The 17,874-nt window shown below is 44.0% G+C and overlaps 1 protein-coding gene across 3 annotated transcripts; it reads left to right on the top strand.

The window, feature by feature from the left end:
* The first annotated feature begins 1,010 nt into the window (after positions 1–1,010).
* Positions 1,011–13,553, top strand: LOC119164467 (uncharacterized). 3 transcript variants are annotated; one of them, XM_075871788.1, is made up of 8 exons: positions 1,011–1,744; positions 5,252–5,359; positions 5,619–5,636; positions 5,810–5,917; positions 6,418–6,525; positions 9,059–9,201; positions 9,846–9,950; positions 13,041–13,553. In XM_075871788.1, exons 1-7 carry the CDS (start codon positions 1,099–1,101, stop codon positions 9,864–9,866), a joined length of 1,152 nt encoding a protein of 383 aa, XP_075727903.1. In that variant the 5' UTR covers positions 1,011–1,098; the 3' UTR covers positions 9,867–9,950; positions 13,041–13,553. The 3 variants fall into 3 exon arrangements, with proteins under 3 accessions (XP_075727903.1, XP_075727904.1, XP_075727905.1); XM_075871789.1 differs by lacking the exon at positions 5,619–5,636 and having other exon boundaries at positions 1,015–1,744; XM_075871790.1 differs by lacking the exon at positions 9,059–9,201 and having other exon boundaries at positions 1,016–1,744.
* Positions 13,554–17,874: the final 4,321 nt, after the last annotated feature.

Here is a 17,874-nt window from a genome sequence, read left to right as displayed (position 1 = left end):
GCAAGAGTCTTCAGGAATTATGTCTAAGTGCTCAGTGCAATGCTTTTGTCATCCCCAAAAGATCCTTAACAGGACATTTTCCGGACCAATTGTTGTCCTCAGAAAGCACTCGAAAAGACGTTTCCGAGGCAAACCAGCTTGTGTCGTCTTCGGTAAGTACTAAGGTCAATGAGAACTGTGCGAGGACGATTGTACCATATGAGGACGACCTCAGGACATCGAGTGTTGTCTGGGAATAAATAGGATAGAAAAAGGTGCAGTCGCGCCCCGAGATTCCCTAGCGGCGGTTTGTGGTGTTTCCGACCGCCAAAGGTTGAAGAAAATAATTATATCTGAAAACACTATCCCAAAACCACGATACGATTAGGAGAGACGCCGTGGAGGGCTCGGGAAATTTTGTTAACATATCGCACACTGCACGTGCCACTACCACTTTGCCTTCACCGTAATGCGACTGCCGCGGACAGAATTGAACCCACGACCTGCGGGACAGCAGCCGATCTATAGTGCATTATAGACATGTAGAGATAAGAAAAGGCAGAAATAAAGGTTTAGGGGGAAAAAAAAGCGAGCGAGAGAAAGGTACAATAAATGGTCGAAAAAGGCAAAGAGATCATCGACGTATAGTGTCATCATCAAGATCTACTGGTGATGAAGGAATCATCATTAATTAGGATATAGAAATAAATGACAAAAAATAAAGACAGAAAACAACAAATAGAAAGTGTGAAGAGAAACACAGAAGCACGGAGGAAGGAAGTGCATAGAAGGCTGCTTAGCTTCATTCAAGCTCAGCACCACTAATGCAAAAATGCTTTATTTATTATTAATAACTTTTTATTATAATATTTTGTCTTTGGTTGCGTTTGGATTTGGGCTACAGAACGGAGGAAGGAAGTTTTCCCAACGCAAGCCAAACGGCTTCCTCCATGGCCTACAGTTTCTCTCTTTTTGGCGGAACCACTGGCGCCGTTTTGTCCGACCTGGCAACAATGCGGGCGGTGCTTGCTACGGTTATAGTGTTCTAGAATAATTTCTAGAATAATTTCTAGAACACTTTACTACGGTTACTTTGGTTGTTTCGGTTCGTAGTCGTAGATGGACCCTGCTAAACTAAAGCAACAGAACTCCGCAGAGGCTCTACTTCCGCTCTCCCTGGACATGGCCAGGTCGAGGCTCAACTTGTCAGACGAAGAACTGCGCGAGAGACGTAACGCTGCCGACAGGAAACAAAAACGTCGGAAAGCTACCGAAGACCCGGAATATCGCGCCAAGCGGGCCGCCTACATGAGACGCCTTCGAGCGGAACGCTCCGAGTACCGTGCTCGGGAGGCGCTAGCCAAGCGCGAAAGTCGGCTGAACGACCCCGGTTACCGAGCCAGGCAGGCCGCCCACATGAGACGCCTTCGAGCGGAACGCTCTGAGTATCGGGCTCGGGAAGCGCGAGCTAAGCGCGAACGTCGGCTGAACGACCCCGGTCTGCGAGTCGTGGAGAGTTATCTGCGTCAGGTCAGGAGGTGTGAAGCGAATGGTCGGCGCAAATCGCTGAGCAGTGATAGTGGCCACGGCTGCCACGTCTGCGGCCGATTGGGGTCCGACGCCAACCTGTCGACCTTGAGCTCTGCACTCGACCGCGGAAAGCGTCGAAATGCCGCGCAACTTCCGCGTGAATCTTTTCCAGCCCTTCTCGTGGGCCTCACTGGAACGAACTTCTGCGAGACTTGCCGCGAATCGCTACTCCAAGGCAAGCAGTTAAATGGCTTGTCTGTATCAATCAAAACTGTCATCAGCTTTCTGTGGCAGCACTGCTGTACAGCCAAAGGGGCGAAGCTATTGCACATGAGTTCCTACGCCGAGAAATCCGCTCGCGGGCTTTATCGGTTTAGGTTTCGCAAGTGCAACCAACATGCACCTACGGCTCGTGAGGTTGTGAAGTAGTGTTATGAAAGATCAGTCTTTATATACTTACGGATGCAGCAGTGAATGATCAAACACCTGGAATCACTGCTGAGCGCTTCTGCGAATCGCATTCAGTAATAAGGACCTGCCAGTGATTCATGTCTGCATTTATAATGAGCGCATTATACACTAGAAGCTGAATTTAACAAAGTGATGACTGCACTGAAATTGGTTTGTTGAATTGAAGAAGTGATTTTTATGTCTTTCCAAACCCGAAGTTGTAATGTAGCGACACCAGAAAGCTACCACGGCATCTTCTATAATGGCAACCCGTGCCTCACCATCGTAAAAGTCTTTATGAATGGCCTTGACATAGGGACCATGTCCTGGCGATGCAGGCCATGTGGGTGGTCACTTGAAGGTATGACAGGTAACCAATGTGTCGTAACATGCAAAACAAATGCAATGATTATGGGTGCTGGCTGAGCGAGAAAGATGTGAGGTGATCAGTGTTGTAGGTTGCATAGACCATGGAATAAAGAAAAGAGCTACTGCCGGCTCTAGCGCCGTTCGGTATGCATAAGTGCTACCGACCAACACATCCTTTGTCTCGTACGTAGATGCAATACACAGCCTTATCAATGTAAAGCTAGTGCCATTACAAGGGCACTTAGGGTAGGTAAATGTTTTAGCATGATAGCGTTTTCTCACTCACTCAATTGCAGCACTTTCATTCAGTTAATTCAATAAAAAGTTTGCTAAAGTGCATTTATTTTTAATTACCGAAGTAATTTGCTAAATATGGTTGTGGGCAACATTGAACCTATCGGTATTTGCGGGTGAGTGGAAATCTTTTAGATCAAGAACTTCGTAAAATCAGGTTTCATTAGATTGAATTTTAACTAGTAATGTTCACTTTCTTTTTTTGTAAAGCAATAACATGTTCCACATTGCAAAGAAATACAGGAAGCAGTGTAAGTGAAGTGGTTGGTTTTGTTTTAGAAAAGAAGAAAGGCATTGGTCAAGCTGGGAATTCCCAATTGGAAATCCTACAGCAAGGCAACAAACTATTTCCTAAATATTTTGCACACAGGGTCGGTATCATCGTTTTGCTACTTATTGAGACTCAATAACTTTCTGGAGATGCTCACATTATTTTTTCTGGCTATGCGAAAGCATCAACAGACAGTAAAAATTGTGGCCAAGACCCATTGAAGGGAGCCGTGGCACATTTGCCATGGCATACAGTGGAAACACACTCCTTATTTGCCATGGTCAAGAGCATTCATTTTGCGTAGGGAAAAGCATGCTGTCAGCCGCATAATAGACATGAACGAGTTCTCTGCCCTGGTGAAGTTCTGCACTGGTAATTTTTTATAATTGTCAATCCCTCTCACGGCAAAGCACCGAAAGTATCTCCCACTGTAAGTGCAAACGGGCAGAGTGCTACAGTAGACGCCTTTCAGTGTGTATCGGCTATAGTAGGCAACTAAAATGCCAACCACGTAAGCACTGCCGTTAATAAAATGGGCCGTTTCTGTTATGTACATTTTCTAGTCACACTTGTGCTTACGAGCCGCTGGTTTTTCTGAAGACTGGCAGGTAACAGGCAGTTGTTACAAATATTCAAGGTGGTTATTACGATGAATAACGCACTTGTACTGGTGATATGACTCGCACACAACTTGCTTCTCGGTGATTGTATGCAGGCAACAAAATATGTTATAACGCACTGCAGTCTTCCTTTCTGTCTGTATAATTAACACAGATCACTTGACGAAGACACGCTCATTGCCTTAGAAGCTTTCACATTCAGCTGCTATGACTGAATGATGCCATGGTTGTTTTCAGAGACAGGAGAATGTAAAATCCGCACCAGTAACCCAGAAAACTAGATACAGCAGAAAACAGAAATCCTTTTGTGGGACACACTTTCTTTCAATGCCAATAATCTTCAACATAATAGGGATCTCTCTTCCTTTAATGTTTTCCTAATGTTACATAGTCTAGAAAAGTTAGCATTTGTGGGCTACATACAGAAGCGTAGTGAGAAAGTGCGTGCTTCGGTTCCGTGCTGCGCTGTCACAGGAAGTTGTCACTAAGTATAAATGAAGTTGAAAAACTTGGTCTTGCAAGTGCCTATTCTTCATAAACACTTGTTAATAATACATTAGTAAATAACTGTCATTAAAATTTTGATAGAAATGCAAATTCAGTTGACTGTTTCCTTTTTTTATTTACTTATATCAACATAATAATGAGATATTCACTTACCAGTACACTCTAGCTCCATGCTTGACAAATAGTTTTGTGCACCCACTAGTCGGCGCTCGCCCAGGTTCTGACCCACACTCGGCGATATTCACTTGAGTTCATAGCCCTTTCGATGCACGATTGTTAACCGTCACCCATTGGCACTCATGCACACGCACATCTAGAGGTCCCTGGTCGGGTCTCGGGTTTCAGCACCAATGTAAAATTCGAAGACTTCTATCGTAAATAACCACGTTTAAAGGACAACTACGCCTGTAGATGAAGAGCGGAGAATCTTGACACTGCCGCTTATTCCGGCACAGCACCCAGAAAAACCCCGCGTCGCTCCTCGTTCTTCTTTTCCTCTAGCATGCGCAACCTTCACTGTTTTAGCAGACACATCCATACAAGTGACATTTGGTCCCCATGTCTTCGCAAGGAATTCTGATCCTAAGGGCCTCAGTGGAGGGCACTGTGGCAAAAGGCTTCACCTCCCTCCCCCCTTAGAGGAGAACGCCGCGCACGCCTGTGCTCGCATCTGCTGCTATCAGTAGTCAGTGGTGCTTCACCTCGCACATTCTGACAAGGGCATAAGTGGGATTGCTGTTACTCTCGTACTTCAGCGAGTCCAAATATAGTGAAATACTGGTTATATTTAAACATTTGGTGGTGCTATAACCAGTATTTCACAGCATCCACTATTTAATTGTGGATGCTGTGAAATGCTGGTTATAGCAAAGTAAATGAATATTCCTGCACTACAGTGCTGGGCATACCCTTTTGCAACTAATTTTTGGATACAACAAACTTATTTTCATGTGATATGAAACTTTCTTATAATGAGGTTTGAGTATATGTGGATGTGCCCGGGCATGGCATTGCGCTGCTGAATTCAACGTAGTGGTTTTTATTCCGAGCAGTGGTGAACCTTTCTTGAAAGAGTAGAAAAGCAAGTGATAGTTTATTACAATCTGCTCTTTCTTTCAAGAAACATTAATGTGTCTCTCTATGAAAAAGGCCTTCCAGTTTCTGCTACACCTTGTGTCAGGTACCTCAGGTGCATGGAAGTTATCTGGGACTTTTGTCTGTTCGTTTCCAGATGCAGACAGAAGTGACGACAACAATAGAACTTGTGCACAAGAGCATGGGAGTGAGGAGGTCATTTGTGGGATGGACACATTTAACACGGATTTGCCATCTGAATCCTGTAAGTTTCTGCTCTCTTCGATCTGCTAAAAATTGATTCAGTGCACATCAGCTGTCCCGAGAGAGTCTTGGCGCTTTATTTCTATACTTTAAGTGTATGGGCAGTACTGTCACATTCATATTCTTCTCAAATTATCAAATGTGCTACTCCTGTGACAGCCCTTCGAGGTTAGAAAATTTTGAAATGTGTAAATGTGTACATGTACTCTTCATTCTTATGTCACATGCCATGCCTGATTCCCAATATGTGTTCAACGAAGGCTCATCAAAGGCAGTGGGTACGTTTTCTCATCAAATTTGCAAATGTATAATATATTTCTATCTCGGTGGTGATTTTTGCATAGTCCATGAGTTTATGCCAGGTTCAATGTAAGAAACTATCCTCACTAATGCAGAAGCAATAACTTCACTGCAGATGCTGTGAATCTTTCAAATGCGTCCTTTGTTGTAGGTTCTGCATCAATGAACAGCGAGATTGCGCTTTTGGTGCCAAAGCGCGAGCCCGAAGAAATCGATTGCGCGGTTGATTGCTTGGACGGCTATCTCCCGACCCGTGCCGGTGAGTTGCTCGGTTTGACTACCGCCCGTTTGTGTTGGCTGAAATTCGTCTATTTGTAACTGTAAATTCTTTCTTTACGAATGCCCTGAAAATCACGGTTATGATTTATAAAGTGGATATTCGTTAAAGAAAGCTGGCCTGAATGTGAGATTAAATCCTGGTATAGATGAAAACACTGGAAAATATAGGAACACATTCAAGCATCCTTCTAACGATCTGAGTAGGTTCTATATCTTTAAATCTTAAGACAGTGAAAAGTATTCCCAGTAATAACTTTTATTTACGTGGACTTCTGCAGTAAGAATTTGTGTTGTAGAGTAAAACTATCTGTGTGGAGGTACAGTAAAGGTGTTAGCACCGAAATGTGGAAAATGACATTGTGTTGCTTGCTGCTGTTAAATACTTTGCCTGATTCAATCTAACAATATATCCTCACTCATGCAGGAGCAATATTTTAATTGTAGATGCTGTGAATCTTTCAAATGTGTTCTTTGTTGTAGGTCATGCATCAGTTAACAGCGAGATTGCTCTTTTGGTGCCAAAGCGCGAGCCTGAAGAAATCGATTGCGCGGTTGATTGCTTGGACGGCTATCTTCCGACCCGTGCTGGTGAGTTGCTTGGTCTGATTGTCGGTCGTTCGTGTTGCCCTTATCTATTTTAAACAATAAATTCTTTCTTTATCAAAGTCCTTAAAATTTTAATTATCATTTATAAAGTTGATATTCATTGAAGAAAACTGTCCACAATGTGTGAGTATATTCTGGTATGGATGAAAAAACTGGGAAATATTGCAACACATTTAAGCATCCTTCTCACGATCTGAGTAGGCTGTATATCTTAAAATCTAAAGACAGTGCAAATGAGTCGCAATAATAATTTTTTATTCACATGGACTTCTGCAGTATGAATTTGTGTTGTAGAGTAAAACTATCTGTGTAAAGGTCCAGAAAAGGTATTAGCACCGAAATGTGGAAAATGACATTTCATGGCTGGCTGCTGTTAAATACATTGCCTCACTGGCTTTAGCACATTTGCCTTTAGGTGTTGCTGTGCCTGCCACTATGACTTTGCATCATGGCTCCCGATCTTGTCAGTGGTTTGGTACTGTTTACTGCATGGCAGAACTGGCACCCTTCAGATGTCACTTTATTGAAACAATAATAACCTTGTGTCGAAAGCTTATTTAGACGGTCTTGCTTTTATGCCGTTGTGAGTTGTGAAACCGGTAAATGATGGCTTATTGAGAGGATCAGAGTGACGAAGATCTGGCTGGAATATGGAAGCACCACATGTGGCAGGTGGTGCGAAACCCCAGCTGCTCTCAGATGGACTGTGGCTATACGTCTGTGTGATGGCGTTACTGGTGGTCGACCTTTACTGCAGCACTGTTATGGTTGAGGCTTGTCGGGTGTCATAGATGGAAAGCGCGTCCCGGTTCATTACTATGAATCTGGACGCGCCTTCTTCATCCTCCTCTGTTTCCCTCGCAGAACACATGCGCCAGTTTGTGTGGTGAGGGTTGCAATAATGCCGATTGGAGAAAAAAACGAGTACCGAGAGAGAAATAAATAAAAAGAATAGAGAAATTTGCGGTGAAAAAAATATTCTTGGTGAGAAGATTGAAAAATTGTTGTATCCACTGTTTGAATGTTAGCGTTGTAACCACTCGACTATCCATCAGAGCATAGTGCTGCCTTGTATAGTGTAACTATAGCAAGGGGGTGGGAAAGGGAATTGAGCATGAGAATGAGCATAAAGCTTGAGGAAGAGGCTAGGGAATAAAGCGGGGAAAAAAAGAGAGATAGTTGAAGAAAAAGAGAAGGACATTAAAAGAAAGAGGAAGAGAGAAAAATTGGCGCGGCTTGCATTGAATCGTGCTAGGCTGGATCGCAGCAGAGCTAGCGGGCACCCAGCTTGTTATGACTTGACTATGCTTTTGCCCTCTCACCGGTCTCTTTTCCACCCCTTGCTGTACTATGCTTTCTTTATTTTTTCATTATTTGTCTGCCTCTCTCACTTTCTGGTTTTCTCTTCCTATCTTTTATGTCTTTCTTTCTCTCTTCTTTTCTCTCTCTCTATCATTGAGCTTCTCTGTTGCCTTCCATCTTTTTTTACTTTCTTCTTTTTCACTGTAGCTATATCTCTTTTACAGGTCCTTTCCATTTATGACATGGACCACAATGGCTCTGCTGTAAAACTCTCGTAGCGCGTATTAGCCGTGGAACGTCGGAAAGTCTCTCGATTCGCACACAGTGGTCCACCAAGAATCAATGATTGCGAACGCGTGGGCAGCAAACACCGATTAAGGGCCATTGTGGCTGCTCTTGTTAAGGATCTGTACAAAGGCATGGTAGCGGTTAACATGTGCCGGTTGATGATTGTGTTAATTTTCCATCTTCTATGTACGGCAAACCTCAACCATAACAGCTTCAATGTAATATCAATAGAGAGAGAGAGAGAGAAGAAAAAGAGAACAAAGAGAGAGCAAGCTAGAAACAGCAAGAAATAGAGAAAAAAAATAGAAACGGAAATAGAGACAAAAAATAAAATAGCAACTACAGCCACGTAGAGTATAACTCACTCGAACCGCATTATAACAAAGTTACATCTTACGCGAAATGAAGTTTGTTATATCCGAAAATTCATTATAAAGGTTTATTTTTAACACACTGTTAGAATAGTTTGCATCTGGGCTAGTCAGTTTTAGCTGCAACCACTTGACATACTATATCTATTGCTAGACTGTCCTTAATTTACATTATAATAACCAATAATACACTATATCTGGGTTTGTTGTATCAATGTATGAGCGTATTGCAAGTGTTTTGAAAAAGAAGGGTGAGGAGTTAATAACCAAGCAAAGCCAGGACCAGCTAGGTGACCACCGGGTGGGCTGTCTTGTGCAGCTTAATAAAGGTTGTGCTGATTTCTTTTATGTCAACAAACATGTGTCTGATGTTCTAAGCAGCAGCTTACACTTCATTTGCAAGATGCTTGAGCTATTTTACTGCAGCAGCAGAGGGCTACAATCAGAATACATATGAGTAGGATGGATGCGTCATAGAGCTTCTTTGATTTACACATCGCATACGACTTCAGACACCGGTGCCACATTCTTTTTTCTCGGGGACCAACTGGAAGCTGCGCCCACTAGTCTAGGACCGCTCGAACGCATGTTCATTCATCGCGTGCCTGGCGGCCTGCGGGCGCCGCGGGACTGTCCAGGAGATTTCTTTTGGGCAGTTGGCAGACGACAACGCGGTACGCATGGCTGTGCGGCTGAAGTAAGACACGGGAAATTTCTGATGCGTTCCTGCTCTCTCTTCGCTTTTCTGTCTGCTTCTCACACATTTATTGGTTCTGCATTGCTTGCCCATGTAGCTCTTGTCGTTGGTGTTCTGAGCCACATTGAGCGCTTGTGTATTCCTGAAAGTCAGGCAAACACATACGATACTCGCCAGAAGAAACACCAGTAGAATGACCACACGGGTCAACGATGCAAGGGTGCTCGAGTAGTTCACTTACTACAAGTTGAATCATGACAGAAATAGGTATGATTGATCACCTAACTACTGCTGAAGTTGAAATAGGGTCGGCGTTGTGGCCTGTGTTACTGCCATCGATGGAGAAGACTAGAGCAGACGCCACAGCGGACGCTGACAGCATCAAATATGCAGACGGCCCGAGGCCGCTCGGTATGGATTGGGACATTTGGATCACATGCATGTGATGTAGCAGCCTATGAGCCGAGGCGTACACAGGCCGCCAGCGAGTGGTCCGGAGCTTGGTAAATGGATGAAGCTCATAGTATGTGTGTTTGTGGTGGACTGCCATGCATGAGAATCTGCTTGTTTTCGGCCATATGCAAACTGCTCCGGTGACATGATCTCTTTAAGGGTGTGCAAATTTGCTGTATTTCTTGGTGCAGATGCAAGTGACGGTAATGTAGTGCCCTGCTTTCCCTAGAGAAAAATGGAGGAGCTTGGTATTAAAACCGAAGGCTCTAATGGCCCTTCCCCGCTTGGCCTTTCTTGTAAGTACCTGTTCGATCCAAGCCACTAAGGCATCATAGCAAAGTGATGAAATATGTTTTCTAGGGTTGTTAAAGGAACTCTCATTTAACGTAACCTGAAGAGACTAGGAAAATGTCATATATTTAAAGGGATACTGAACAAAAGTTGGAAAATCTGGCGAAACTTCGTAATTCTACATAAAATATGGGACTGTTCTGATGAACAGGGTTGATTTCCTGTATTTTCGAGCAGTTGATTGTATTTTTGGTAGATTCTCAGTGCACGGGGGCTGCACGAGAATGCCAGCCGTGACGTCACAATGGCTGAGGTGCATGCAAGGTGCGCATATTCCTCTTCCTACACTTCCTTTTCTCTACTTCTCCTTTCGTCCCACTCTTCCCCTTCCACAAAAATGATGTTTTATCCCAGCAGGGAGCATTGTCTACTATTGGTGCAGTACATATCGGTTCTGGCAACCGTAGGGGGAGATGAGCTAGTCAGGATCCGTGGGCGAACGACTGGGATTGTTGGCTTGACCACATCGGGTGTTTGTGACGTCATTAAATGTCACTTCTTCTAGTTTGTGGTGTGGCCACCAGACGCGGCAGTTTGTTTGGCTATCACAAGAAATTCAACTACAACAAATTCACTAATTTCTTGTAGTTCCCGCCAGGAATGAAGGTTGTCTCTATCGATTTCAGGACCCAATCTTTTGATCTGGTTGAAAATCTTGGCGGCAAATATTTGTTCAGTTTACTGAGAGATGAACAGGGGTGGACAGCTTACGTACGAAACCAATCATATCAGATTCACTTATTTCATTTACGCAGCAGTTCCATTTGAATAGGTTTCCGTTTGCTGAGAGTCTACTCTATTAAGTCAACATGTTCTGTTGCAGTAGCTTCCAAGAAATCTAGTTTATGCTTGTCTTATGCCAAAGAAATGTCTAATGTGAAAAAAGTCGTGTTATGGTGGTCTGTGTACCGTTTGCATGATTCAAGATGTCCAGATACTATAATTGACTTGTGAAGGTAGCATTTACCCGATTGTCGGTGCAGTGGAGCATAGCTAGCACAGCTCAGGGAAACAAATTTTTAGATTAGCTCGTTCACTCTCAAGGTTAACATTAAGTACTTTTCTCCAGGAGTCAAACTGGAATTGTATTTTGTAATTTATCCCATCCTAATATGCTGAGATGTTCTTTTTATCATAGGTAGCTTGAGTACTTGTGATTACTTGTACTGAGGGCATACGATATCATCAGCATAATGTATCAGAATGACCCACTGCTGGCACAATTTGTGCCCCATATTAACGCGATACCCTTAAAGAGCTCGTTTCACAGAAACCCTGGCGTCGGTGTCATTGGTTGTGAGTGAAAATTAATCTTATGGGTGACCGTAAAATCAAGAACAACGCAAATAAAATAAACGAATAAAAAATTCTGGGTCAGAGTAGGGATGGAATCCGGGTTTTTTTGGGTCCAAGCCGTGAATGAACTCGTTTCGTTTGCGTGGTAACCGGATTTTCTACCACACGGCCAAAGGTCTGCTTGTGAACTCAGTGAAAACTATTTCCTTTGCTTGGAAATGCAGGGAAAGTAACTTTCATGCTTTACATACCCACGCTTCCTGCATACACGCTTCACAATACATCATTGAATATTGCAGTACTAATGCATAGCGCTCATTGCCAGAGGGCGTCAGAAGATGTGATTGTCATGCATTCATGACTTAAAGCGAGCCACCCACTACAAAAGGCACACAAAGTACTGCGCCTTTGCCCTTAAGGCTACGTAGTGGGTGTATAGCAAGTTTGAAAAGAGTTCACCCTCACAACGGCCAATGGTTTAAAGCGTGCTACCCACTGCACAGAATGCAGTCGTATGCGAAAGCTTCACTTACACAAGCCATTTTGAACACAACACGCACTAGGGACAAGATATAGCTAGCTAGCTTAACTCTAAAAGGGCCCTAAAACAATTTTTGTGCATGGTCAGAAAACGGTGCTGATCGGTAGTAGAGGTTCCCAAGAACAAGCGAGCTAAATATTATAGTGCAACATGGCCTGGAATTCACAATAAATTATCAAAGTCAGCTAAATATTGTCTCCTCTTCTCTCGACAAATGACGGAAGATGCACAAAAATAAATCATAGAAAACCATATATGTATCAGTCATTGAGTGATTTGAACATGGTGCGCTCAGTCGTTACAGAAATGACTGCAAAAGGACGCGAGTTGTTCACGCGTGCGTGCACGATCACACTGATGAACTCGTGCATTCGAAGAAAAGAAAATGAAAAAAAGCGTTCAAAGTCACGGGGCGCACAAGACACAGTTTCTTCGCCCCTGCTATCTCTTCCTGCTTAGCTTCCAGTGCTTTCGTTGGGACGAGAGAAAAGAGAATGCAATTGCAGCATGTGACAAAACTTTGTAACTGTACTCGCACTGGACGATTGCTTAAAATTATTGCGGCATTGAATTCGTGAGGCAATCACCTTTCCCAGTGAATACATTTCATGGTTACTTAAAGAAGTGTTTCAGGGCTCTTTCAAAGATGAAACTTGAGGGTCACCTAGTTTTTGTACCTTAATTTTTATATTACTAAAGTGCTTTTGTACAAAATACTGACATTCTCGAGCATTAACCTTTCACTCTGACATGACTTTATTTGCCTTTAGCATCCTTCTAACGGCACCAGAAACTGTTTCTGATATCATTTGGCAGTAGCATGGCATTCGTGTTATGCTACTCATATTGTGTAATTTATATCATCTGTATGTGTCATTTGTGCACTGTTATGAAATCCACATTTATCGTTCATTCACCGCTTGCACGGTGTCACATTATGTACACCTTGTCGTTCTCGCTGGGTCATTTCGTGCTCGAGCGGTCTTGAAAGTGGCCCCGTTTGGATGAGAGGTGGATTTACTGCCATAATCACTTAGTAAGGTCTTAATCGATGTTATAATCAATGCACTACTGCTAAAAAACAACAAACGATGTCTCCATTCTTTCCTTGGGTGAACTGTCTGTTGGTTTCACTGGTTGTATCAAACAAATCGGTTTTCAAACTCGTGCTAACAAATTCATTCGTTTTTCTCCACAGACGCAGGGCTAGTCTCGCAGGGCACGAAATGATCCACTGGGACCGGTGCGCGGTTCGCGACATATGCCAAACGTGCTTCAGCCATAACGAAAATCTCTATCTCCACAAGCAAGGCGCACACCATAGCAGAACTATACGAGTGTGACGTGTGCTACAAGTGCTGCAAAATCTCCTCAGTAACATGAAAGTGCCACCGGAATCGGGGCTCATCAGGCTGCACACTTGCTTCAGCTGTGGCTGGGCTTTCAAACAGAAAATGCACCTCCGGAATGCATGGGCAAGCAGCAATTCCAGCCCTGCCTGTGCAACGAGCACTTCACCGAGCTCGGCAGTGCCGAAAAGCATGAGGACATGATACAGACGAGCAGTACCCGCACTACTGACTGCGCTGCGACAAGGACAGTAGTGATGGAACGGACAGTAGTGGTGCACTACAGCAAGGACAGTAGTGATGGCACTTACTTTATTTAACTCTTACAATAAATGATATATGTTTTCTTTTTAGAAGTGAAACGAAGTAGTTGTGTCTTCGGTGCTTGAGTAATACCTGCATATCACAGGTACTTTTGAAAGGCTATTCAGTCAACGGCCATTGAAACACCACAACTGTATTGACTCGATAGTACTGTCGTGCTGCTACATGGCAGTTTTGAACGGCCGTCAAGTAGTTCAGGCATTTCTTGCAAATATTGTGGGGAACTACGGATCTGTGTTTTCGTATTCGATCCACTGGAACTTAAATCTAATTTAAAACAGAAAATTATGTGTTGCTTATGTTTAAAAATTGCAATAAATTATCTGTACATAGTTATCAAAGCATATGTATTTAGTTTGGAAGTTGCTGAGCAGCAATATTACGGTGAGCAGTACACAGCAGGATGGCACGATAGAGACAAGCAGGTTACTGTTGTTGAGAGTAATATGCAGTTCACATAGTTAAAGCGGCAAAAATACTTTCTTAGCTTACACATACTGATTTTAAAGAATGCTTGTTAGTTTCTTTTTCCTAGTTGTCAGTATGAGCACACTGTGAACGAGAGGGCACGTTTGCGCTGTTTTTGCTTTCCTTGCTCAATGTGTGTCCAAGTTTCGATAGAGTTGTGGCATGCTCCGTGGACTCAATGGCCTTCGAAACGTCCTTTGTAGTGGCTCGTTTTTATTCCTTGAGTCATTTGACCATTTGTTGGATGGCCTTCTGAATGCCTGCGTTTCACAGGTATAGTTTTCTAGACACCAGTGGGTGTCGTTGAAAAATACGGCACGTGGGCAATTAAAAAGGAAACTCCTTAATAGGAAAACTTGCGCCCGGGACATAGAGCTTGAGTGGGCTGGTTGGTGCTGCATGGGAGACGACGAATAAAAGTCAGGGCTAAAGACCAGTCGGGAAAAGGATGGCACTGAACTAACAACCAAAGTTTATAGCAAAACAACTGCAATATATTGGAAACAGGTGTTTGTGCAGAACCACGCAAGCGTAAGATGAAATGCATGAACACGTGATAGAGGCCAAACGTTATCAGGAAACTGTCACATCAGAATCGCATATATCAGCAAAAGAAGTGGAACTCGCTCGGGCTATATCTTGTGCTTTGGACTAGCTCGGACTGAGCCTGGAAATTTTATTCAGCCGGACTCGCCCTGACTCGCACTCATGAAAATTTTCTTCAACTGACCTCACTCAGACTCAAACTCGCCAAAATATTCCTCACCCGGTCTCAGACTAGCTGCTAGATCTGAGTGAGTTCCAAGTGAGTTGACTCATAAGTGTGTTCGCTGACCTATGGTAGACTCCAAATATTAAATTTCACAGCTTTGAAGTGAAATCGAGGATACACTTAACGACATGCTGTTGGATGTGCAAGTTTTTGCTGATGTCGTGTTCGCACTACTCGTTATAGTGCCCCATGACCACACATTTATCAAGAATTCACTGACAACCACAATTTTTGCTCTGGTCAGCCAAGTGGCTGAGGACAGGGCATTTTAGTAAGTTGGCTGCCCCAGCCGATCATTTATGCGTCGGTTGAAACGAAAAGAGAAAGTAGAAGCAATGCACTTGGTATATAGATAGCGGCGATCACGGCGTCTGCATTTTGATTTAAGGCTGGTCGGCCATCATACACGTCTCATCGAAGATTCTGGCCTGCTTTCCCTTGAAAGTCCTTTGCCAAAGCTCCAAACAATAAAAGAAACTGGAACCGTAACTGCATTTCTTGGCAGCCAGTCACAACGATCAATTATGGCTGCATCTCTGGCAGCTGGACGTAATTTCTACGGCGTACGTGCCAGCACTAGGGTCTACCAACGCAGCAGTGGATAACAAGGAACGCAAAATGAAACCAATGTCTCCTTTACTGGATGCCTGCCACGTGGTCCGTTAACCCGGTTCCACACCCTCTTCCTCTTCGTTTTTCTCCGCGCTTAGTATGAAACTCTGTCTCTATGGAATAGAGTGCCTGGATGTCCGCCAGGCACTCTATTGCGAAAAGGCAAGGGCCGCATGCTGCAAACAACTGCAACAGAGGTCACGTGATGCTTTCTCTGAAATTGCCATCACACTTGTTACCGTCTCAGGTGCTAGCAGCACTATATTGGACGGGACATGGAGTTTCATACAATGATATTGTATGAAATTCTATGGGGCGCGAGAACTAAGTGAGATTAGAGCAAGAACATACCATGGCACCACCTTGCGGCGGGATCGCTGTGACGTCACTGACGTACATGGTTAAATTGCTCCGCCACCCTTCCGCGTGCAGCCGCTTTTGTGTCTACTTTCTAATTATTATTCTTGTGGTACTTAACGCAACAAAAATCAGTAAAATACTGGTGCAGCTTCTCCCTGACTGTACAAAGTCTGAAATAACCGCTGCAGATAAGTTTTACGCTTCTCATAATGCCTGACAAACTACAGGGGTCGAGCAATCTGCTTTTGTACAAGTTAACGACTCATTCTGTGTCGAATCGTATGGGTATTAATGCGTGCTTACGGCAAGGAAACTTATTTTGCTGAAAGAAATGTGTGCAACCACGCTTCTTCATTCAATAGTTGTACATTAGCATCTAAAGACGGGCGTTCGTTGATACGACCATTGAAGCATGTGCAAATCTTCATTTTTTTTTTTCACACAGCCCTACGAACCACAATGGAAGTGGATTCCCCGCTTAGAGGGAAGCAACACAGCATTATTAAAGTCGCAACCTTTTTGTTATGATTGCGAGCAAGCATTAGAGTCACACGCACGCCCGTACCTTATTCACAGTGTTAACCAGGTAAAATTTCACACGAGGTATAGTTTCTCTGCGGCATGATTCTATTATTTGTTATGCCAATTTTCCACGGTTGTCACTCAGTGAACATTCGATCGCTGTCGAGCCACACGCGTACATGATGAAAATATGATTGACTCAGTTTCACAGCACTACAAGGGGGTAAATTGTGATCAAAAAGTGCAATCCCAATCGGGCTAGATTAAAATAGCAAATGTGCTGCAAGTCAGCCAGCCGTATTATTTTGCACCCTAGAATGGGCATGCTGCGAGATTTTTGCATACCATGACTTAAAGGGCAATTTCATGTTTCATTAAATGTGCCACTGTCCCCTTTTTTGCAGCTTCATTCACAAGCTGTGTGACATTTCACGGTGGCTGTTGGAAAGTTAATCAGTTTTCGAAGGAGACTGCGTTTTCGCCTGCAGATCAAAAGAATGTTGAGAAGAACTGACGGCGTATGGGCCCATTCTGCAGACGTAATTTAAGCAAGGAACCTTGTTAGCTGAAGTCGTGGATGGCAGGGGCGTAGGCAGAATTTTTGTTATTGCGAATGCACTTTTTTAGTCGGGCTATGTCAGGCGTTCGTTGGGATCCGTCCACCACCCTCTCCCATAGCAACAGCTGGGGGCGCGCACGTACCTAGCAACCGGAGCCCCTACCATGTCACGCTTCGGCAGCTGTATCCTCGCCCCTAGCAACCGGAGACCCCCACCTCTGTGACTTGAAAGTGATGATTGCCATCGTCTCAATGCAATACGTTTGAAACACATTTGTTTAATCGTGTATGCTAGGTACCAGAGCTGGAAACGCGACAGAAAATTGACACGTGCTGCGAACAGCACTAATGGCTGCGCAGTGTAAGGAAAAAAAAAAAATTCTTCTATCGCTGGGTTCTCACGTGCGAAACGCCGTTACGGATGCTACGCAATGCATTCGTATTTCGATCCTCACAATTCACTTCAGGGAGGTGGGGGCATTTTTTGGAGGGGGCACCACCTTGATTAAAATTGGGGTTGGGCGAGCAGATATTGTTATTTTGATTGTTATTTTGTGCGCCACACCACGAGTAAAGATTTGGGGGGAGGGGGGTAGAAGGGAGTTGCGCATACCTTTCTCGCGCCACCGTTTGGCGGGCGCTGTCATGTGGTGCGAAATGACGTCGAATGTTCAAATTCACGCGACAAATCTAATTTAACGTGCACGAGGGCGCGGCGCCCGCGAGTTTCTCTCGGTCCCATTGTGACTGCCATTAGCGGTTGTCAAGCATTCCAGCTGCGTGCGCTTTGTTTATCGGTATATCGGCTTCATTCCTCAAGGAGCTGTACAAAAGTAGAGTGTGCGCAACAATGACTGGGTGTAGTGCACCTAACTGCACGAACCGCACAGGAAATGAGAAAGCGTTTTACGCCGTACCATGCGGCCGGACAGACGTGCGTCGCCGACAGAAGTGGCTCCTCCGCATGGGCCACGATCGGCCGGCTCCAAAAGGAACCAGTATATGCGAGGTAAGTTCGCATTAATTATACGTTAAGCAACTTGTACCACGTATATTATCCCTATAT

This window comes from Rhipicephalus microplus, chromosome 8 (assembly GCF_043290135.1).
Source record: "Rhipicephalus microplus isolate Deutch F79 chromosome 8, USDA_Rmic, whole genome shotgun sequence".
Classification (NCBI taxonomy): Eukaryota; Metazoa; Arthropoda; class Arachnida; order Ixodida; family Ixodidae; genus Rhipicephalus; species Rhipicephalus microplus.
This window is presented reverse-complemented; position numbering and strand designations above follow the sequence as displayed.